General features: G+C 38.2%; 1 protein-coding gene and 1 long non-coding RNA gene across 5 annotated transcripts in view; both read left to right on the forward strand.

Moving 5' to 3' along the window:
• Positions 1-3496: 3496 nt before the first annotated feature.
• On the forward strand, positions 3497-5188 carry LOC111434169. Its single transcript, XM_023071523.1, has one exon. It carries the CDS (start codon positions 3497-3499, stop codon positions 5186-5188), a length of 1692 nt encoding a protein of 563 aa, XP_022927291.1.
• Positions 5189-5839: 651 nt separating this feature from the next.
• The window catches only part of LOC111432971, an 11171-nt gene continuing 8764 nt past the window's right edge, over positions 5840-8246 (forward strand). Inside the window, exons 1-3 of one of the 4 annotated variants that reach the window (XR_002708712.1) lie at positions 5840-6125; positions 7042-7287; positions 7448-7549. This is a non-coding gene — a long non-coding RNA (uncharacterized LOC111432971). The other 3 variants (XR_002708711.1, XR_002708713.1, XR_002708710.1) reach the window with 3 other exon arrangements.

The following is an 8246-nucleotide window of genomic DNA, read 5'->3' on the forward strand; positions in this document are numbered from 1 at the left end:
AAAAAAAAAAAAAAAAAAAAAAAAAAAAAAAAAAAAAAAAAAAAAAAAAAAAAAAAAAAAAAGTTAAAACCCAAATGATTTATACATTAAAAAAAGGGGTAAATAAAAAAATAAAAATAAAAAAGGCTCAAAAAAGGAAAAATAAATAGAAATATATGTGGAAATTAGAAAAAGGGCACAGGCTGTCCAGTGAGACACTCCTTCGTTAGATTGATACTTGGTGGGCCCCACACTATTCTTCTTCTTGTCAGTGGTTCAACTTTTTCCACGCTGTCACCTCTCTCTTTAGGAACCAAAAATCCTATCTCACGCGCCATAAGTTCACGTGGTACCACGTACGGTTCAGATTTCCTGTATAGAGCGTGATGTTCAGTCGCTGGTGATATTTGATAAGATACGGATTGCGTTGGCCGCTACGCTTCAAAATATATCTTTTGCGCAATAAAACGGTTCGTTTTGGCTTTATTTTTGTTTTTGATTATCTGATACCAAAAACCCCATATTTGTTTCACTAATATTGGACGATTTTGCTTTGGCTTTTTCCTTTTATACACAATTGTAAATTACTAGTTTTGTTACTTTTAAATATTAATTGTTTCGCTTTTTTGTAATATTATATTGACGTGATACCACTTGGCACAATTGAATTCGATTCAAGAAGAAAATTTTAGAAAACGGAGACAGAGAGATTTCGAAAGAGAGTTTTGAAAGTAAAATTTGAGAAATTGGAAATGGTGTTATATAGGAATGCAAGTAAAAAGGCAATAACAAGGACTTACTGCATATAACTATCAAGTAGGAAAAAGTTGACAACTAGTCATATCACTTTATAGTACATTTTAGGGCATTTTAGCCGTGACAAGTGTAGACATGATTTTTGGCGAACGGTCATACACCCTCATACTGACCCAATATGGAATAGTAAAGACCTATCTATGAGGAAAGCATGTAAAAGGGGTTTGAAACGGGCATGCAACCATGGACAATACATCCTGGACAAGCAAGACCGGGATGTTACAATTGCATTCTTAACAACAGTTGGGCTGCATTTGTTCTAACCTAAAGAACAAGTCAGTCGTGAGAAATTCAAATTTTGCAGATAACGTCAGCATATGTTCGAGCCTCGAATTACGTTTGTATTATGGATAGTAAAATTACATTTCTACCCTCCAACTATTGGAACACAAACATCAAATCATAGTTACCCCTATATATATTTAGACAAAGAATGGGCAATGTATGGAAAGCTAATTTTGGGTGGCAATCATGGAGTTTTTTTAAAATATAATAATGGTTTTTTTTTTTAAATAAATAATTAAATTGTGGGGATGTAAAGGGGCTTTTTTTGAGTTGAAAACTAATATGAGAGGGAAAAGCATTAAATTAAATGTTAAAACACTTTTATTAATTAACAAAAGTTGGGTTTGCAATTGAGGGAAATGCTCCTTACATCTTTTCCACTCATCTTCCCTTGCACTTCAAATTAAATTCAATATAAATTTTACACCTTTTAGAAACTAATTTTATAAATCTTTAAAATAAATAAAAATAATAATAAACATGTGTTTTTTTAAGTTAAATTAATATAAATATCTTTAAACTTCCCCTTTTATCTAAAATATTATTTAAATCTTAAAAGTTTCAATAATATAACTTCAAGAATATAGTTAAATTTTTTTTTATAAAAATGGTTAATATTTTTAACAAAATTGGTTTCAAAATTACCCTTAATTTTTTAATTTTTAACTAACAAAAAAAATCTAATCATATTATTTAAATTTGAAAATGCAATTGAGATATTGTCGATGTTCACTACAGGTCGATACAAGTCACGTGAAATTTCTGTTAATTCATAAATATAAATTATAATTATTTTTTAGGCTAAAATTAGTACTTGCCACATCACCCTACAGTCGATGAAGCCCGGCTCAAAGTATGTTGAGGTCATTCCCGACTCAAAACGAGTTCATCCAAACTATTATTTTGAATGCAGGGATATAATGATATAGTGAGAAATACAAATTATAATCATACATGTTTCGTGCATCGTGGCACACTAAAATATAATAAATGACCCGAACTCTTAACACACTCCTTTTTTTTTTAAAATTAAAATAAAATATTTAAAAATATCTAAACGAAGAAAAAATAATAATAATTGGGTCAATTTTCTTAGAGAGAGAGAGAGATGGGGTCATTTCATTTCTTGAAGGGGAAAAAAAATTAGATAAAAAGGAAATGGACAGTTGGACACCTAAAGTGGGGTTGAGGGTGTTTGGTGACGTGGCAAAAGAGGGTGATTTGGGATTCCATTTCAAAGCCCCTTAATCATTTCTCCCACGCTCCTCCCTCCCCCCCTTCTTCCCTTTTGTTTGGATACTAGTATACTATACCCTTATTCCTAGTCTATGTTTTACACGTGGCCTTTTATCTCCTAATTCCTTCATTTTCATTGCCACGTTTCCCCCTCACTCTCTTTCAAATCTCTAAACCCTCACCCCTTTTGTCTACGAGGCGGGATATGGTGTCTTGCTCTGATACTATTTTGAACAGTCCAATCCCTGCTAGAAGATATTCTCATCTTTGGATTTTTCTTTTCTAGCCGTCCCTTAAGGTTTCAAAATGCATATACTAGTGAGAGCTGTCTATACCTAAGAATATTTGCATAATCCACCCGTGATAGTTATCTTATTTGTAATAAAATAAATTACAAGAATATGGAAAGAGTAATAAATGGAAACAACAATAAAGGGAAAGATATCCATGATAGAAAGGCAAATATCTAGATATTTGCCTTATAATAAAATATCAAATATAATATATGCGGTAAACTATAATTTAGTATTAAATATCCTTAACAATACCCTTATAAAAATTGTTTTGTTCCCTCTCTACAAACGATGCAGGATCTCATAATCTACTCCATTTGAGAACCAACATTCTCGTTGCCACATCACTTGGTGACTAGCTCTAACATTATTTGTAACAACACAAACCTACTGCTAATAAATATTATCTACGGAGGCTTTCACGCCCTTATAAAAAATATTTCGATCTGATTCGACTTATTTTTCAATATAAGGAAATTTGTGTCACACTCAAAATCACATGCATAACCACCTTATGGGAACGTTAATAATTCGAAAATAATGGATAAAATGAAATTAAAATCTTTACGTAAAACGACTTGTGAACTCCCAAATTAATTAATTTCATAAATATATTAATTTATAAATCATAAGATGAATTGTTGCCCGAAAAAATGGGATTTACAAATTACATTGCATTTCCATAGACTCCTACCTAATCGAAGTTTTGTCCTAATCAATTATTTAATTATTTAATATTTTTATATAATATTTTAAAAAATCCATTTAAAACAAATTGAAAAAAAAAAAAGAGGGAGTAGAGTGGAAGTTCCATTCTTCTGTCAACATATCATTCGCTATTTCGCTTTACCCTCCTCATCTAAATCACAGCTCAACGACGCTGTTCCATGGAGCCAAACAGCGACCCACCACCGTACTGGTCGCCGCCGACGATGCACCGCCGTAGATCCTCGTCTCCGCCGTTTATTTCGTTGCCGGTTTTGATTATTCTCTTGCCGACGCTCGCTTTGATTATATTGTTCTTTGCAATCCGTCCTCTTCTTTCGCTCACTCCTCAGCTTTTTAGACCAAATTCGGTGAAGAAGAGCTGGGATTCTTTCAATGTTTTTCTTCTTTTGATTGCGATTATCTGCGGGATTTTTGCTAGACGAAACGACGACGTACCGACCGCCGCTGATGTCGACGGTAGTCGTCGTTCTGATCGCAGGACGGTTGATGCTGCCGGAGTTAAGGTGAACGGGGACTTGGAGTTTCCACAGCAGTGGTTTGGATTTGCAGAGAGGAGATTTTCCGATCAGTCTGGGAGAACGCCGGGAACGGCGATGAGGTTGAGGAGGAATAGCTCTTATCCAGATCTGAGGCAGGAATCGCCGGGGGAAACTGGTAACGATGGTAATCAGTTTCGATTCTATGATGATTTTGAAATTAACAAGTTTCGATCACGATCCTTCGTGTATCGAACGCGAGGAAGTGAAATAGAAGAATCGCCGGCGGAGATTAAGGTTATTCCGGTTGATTCGTTTGTGGCTAATTCGTCGCCGACGCCTCAAAGGTTGAAGTCTTCCAATCCGCCGCCTCCACCGCCTCCGCCGTTGCCGGTTACTCAGAGGAAATCGAGACGGACATATCAGACCATCCAGAGAAAGGAGGAAGTTCAAGAGGCCAATACGAATGACGCTGAATTCGCGAAGTCGTATACGCCGCCGTCTCCGCCTCCGCTGCCTCCGCGAACAGTTATCCCTCCGTCGCCGGTCCGAGTTCGACTGGAGGAGAGATTTGGAAGGAGTGAACGGAAGAAAACAAATGTTAAGAAAGAGATAGCAATGGCGTTGGCTTCACTGTATAGGAAGAGAAAGAAGAAGCAGAAAGCTAAAAATATCTACGACGGCGACCGCCGCTCTCCAACTGAACAACGACCGCCCCCGCCGCCCCCGCCTCCACCGCCGCCTCCTTCCGTCTTCCGCGGCCTATTCAAAAAATCAAACAAGAACAAGAGAATTCACTCCGAATCTGCACCGCCGCCTCCTCCGCCACCACCACCCGTCCCATTGTCTTCCCGTTCAACAAAGAAGAAGATTCAGATCCCTCCTCCACCGTCACCATCATTCCGTCAGCGAAATTCCACCGCCAGCCGTCGACCACCGCTCCCGGCGAGGACGTACAATTTCAACATCGAAAACGAAGGCATAAACAGCGGTAGCCAGAGTCCCTCAGTAACCATACCGCCACCACCACCTCCGCCGCCGTTCAAAACTACGACGGATGTAAAATCCACGTTTCGAGGCGAAACAGCCGGGTCACGGAGCTCCGAAACCTCTCGTTGCGGATCTCCAGAACCGAAAAAGGTCGAACCGTCATCGGTTAAGGAGACAACGGAGCCAGCCAGCGAGGTAAACGGCGGCGGCGGAGTGGGGTCAGTGTTCTGCCCCAGCCCGGACGTTAACATCAAAGCTACAAATTTCATCGCGAGGCTGAGAGGCGAGTGGAGACTGGAGAAGATGAATTCGGTGAGGGAGAAAGAAAGATTGGGCCAAAGCCCAAACTACGAAATAATGGCGGACCCAGGCCCAAACGTTTGAGATTGAAAACGACGTCGCTTAAAGAAGAATATCCAAAGCTCTGATTGTGGTTTTTTTTGTTCATCTCTCAGAGGCTTTATTTTTCATTTCAGGCTTGCTTTAAACTGTATTTATATTTGGGTGGGTGTTTGTATTAAAAATTATTATGAGGGCACTATGGGAATTTCATACTACTAATTGGGTTTATATTTTTTTAACAAAAAAAAAAAAGAAAAAAATATATATATACATATACATATAGGTTCTAATTATGTTTTTCCAAGCCTCCATTTTTTGGGCACTCATTTTTACTGTTTTGTGATTCTAATTGAGAGTGAAAGATATAATGTTTCTTATAAATATAATTACATGATTATGTTTTTTAATTCTCTATTTAAATTAAAATTAAATCGTTCACAAAATATTAATTATAATTTTAAATGTCGATAATTTGATCTCGAATCTCGAGTATAAATGTTATTGGGAGAAAACTTATAAATAAAAAATAAAAAAACTTGTATTTATTTATTTAAAAATGTTGGACTATAAGAATTATACCAAAAAAAACATTTTTTTTAAATGTGAAAAGCAAAATCAATAATTTTTTATTGTCGGAATTGAATCCATACAACGACGCCGTTTTGTTTTGCTGTCGTTTCCCTCTTCTTCGTATCTGTTGAAAATGCCACAGATAATCTCTTCCTCCTTCCTCCTTCCTCCTCACCGGCTCCCTCGATGAGACCGTCAAGCTCTGGAAATCTGACGAGCTTGACTTGGACCGCGCCAACACCGGCCACTGCCTTGGCGTCGTCTCTGTTGTTGCTCATCCTTCCGGTTACGTTGCTGCCTCCGTTTCTCTCGATAGCTTTGTTCGCGTATTTGAGGTTGGTTCCAATTCCACTATCGCAACTCTCGAGGCGCCGCCGTTGAGGTCTGGCAAATGCGGTTTAATCCCGAGGTAATTCTTCTTTGGCTTATTGATGTTTTGATTTTTGTGCTGTTTAGGAATTTTTTGCTGCTCTTTGATTTGAGGATTTAACTAAGAATTTGAGATTGTTTTGCCTTTCACGTAAGAGCTAATCGACATAGTAGTCTTTTCTTTTGCTCTGATTCTTTCTTGGTACAAGATGCCTGATTCAGTAGATTATTGAATCTCAGTTTGTTCACTAACTTGATTCTTGAATGGAGGAAACATCTGTCGTGACTGTGTTTTGATGAAGTATAGGCTGTTTATTGTTAATTTCACTTGGATCAACGGTTCACTTTTACTGAGACCGTAGTCTATGGAATTCGATGAGTTCAATTTCATGTTGGTACGCTGAATAATGGACTGAATTGAGTTATGAATCATATGCTGAAGCAATTTTCAATTCTTTTCATATACAAATTAGCCCTTTAAATACAGAAATTGAGATGTCATTTGTGACAGAAACACTTACTCGTCGAGATGTCTATTTTTAGTAAATAGTTTATCATATTTACTATTGTATATGACATTCGACTAAAGCCATGAATGAATATAATGCCTATGGTGTTGTGCTCAATAGCGTTTGCAGTTGCTTTGAGTAATTCTGATGGTTCTTTTCACACTGCACAAACGTCAACCATTCTCTGATATTCACCCAAAAACGTGGTTCTAGTAAACCCATCAATATATAGATCTGAATATTGTTCGTTGTCATTTATGGAAGTTTAGACTATTTTAACTTTATGGCTGACCTGTTGTTTCTTTTAACAGAACTACTTTGTCCTGTTTGTTCTTTAATTCAACAACCTAAATCAATGAGAGCAGTGTTTCAGTTTTATTCAATCTAACCAGTAAAGAAAACCCACAAAAAATCATTTAATCTGTCTCATGTCATGTCCAAACTTAGCAGTAACTTCTGCGTCAGGGTACCATGTCATGAGACAGATACAAACACATGGAAACTGGCTGCAACTCTATCAATTCCTCGTCCAGAAGGACCTAAACCCACTGATAAAACTGCTTGCAAAATTCTGTACTTTCAGTAGCATGGAGCGTTAATGGAAGAAGACTTGCTTGCGGTTATGGAACCATTTCAGTCTTCGACGTAGCTCGCTCAAAGTTTCTACACTACTTGGAAGGCCACTTCATGCCAGTGAGATCCCCTGTTACAACAGTCCACCGCTGATAGTATTGGATTCCAAAAGAGTGGTTTGTTCTCCTCTCCAATTGATACGGAATCTCACGTGCCATGTCCGGCGATTCAAGTGGGGAGTTGAGTGTTGATGCAAGCCCTGATGGTGCTGTTGCAACAGGTTCAAGCGACAGAACTGTTATGCTTTGGGATCTCCAAATGAGGGCAGCTGTTCAAACAATGATCAAGCATCGCGATCAGGTCTGCTGGGGTGTTGTTGCATGTTAAATAAAAGCTCTGCCTTATTTAGTTAGGTTTGTCAAAACATATGAGTTCACGCGAATGGAGGAGCGTGATTCTAGGGGCCATTGTTTTGGCAGAGTGGCGGAGTCTTCGTCCACTTATTCTATTTTTGTATATTTAGTTTTTCTATTTTTGTAATTAGATTTATTATTTAAACCATTCAACGGATGTAAAATAAAGATATCGAGTCTTCAGCATTACCAGCGAATCTCTCTCTCTCTCTCCTTTTACTTCCGCTAATTTTTCCTTCGAAGAAACCTTCGGCCAATTTTTTCGTCGACATCCGATTTGCCAGAGTCAACAAGTGGTATCAGAGCCTGGTTGAAGCGATCGGTAGTATACCATCACAGAAGAGCCAACCTATCAACAATCAAGTTGAATAGCTCAAGTGGTTAGAGCGTCGACCTAATAACACACAGGTCTTAGGTTCGAGTAGAAGAAAATGCAAAGCGCAAAAATAAATACATCGTGGGGCCCATCTCAAGCAGGCTCGCTCACTCCTCCACGCCGCCAAGTGCCGGCATCTCCATCACCACCACGAAGAGGCCGTGGCCGACATCGTGATGACGGGCGTCGAGTAGTTGTTGAGCGAGTGATCAGAGAGACAACGACCGCCGTCGTTCAGTACCCGATGTTGACAAGGTCCAACTACAACGAGTGGGCCTTGTTGATGCGCC

Source organism: Cucurbita moschata, unplaced genomic scaffold (assembly GCF_002738365.1).
Source record: "Cucurbita moschata cultivar Rifu unplaced genomic scaffold, Cmos_1.0 Cmo_Scf00003, whole genome shotgun sequence".
Lineage (NCBI taxonomy): Eukaryota > Viridiplantae > Streptophyta > Magnoliopsida > Cucurbitales > Cucurbitaceae > Cucurbita > Cucurbita moschata.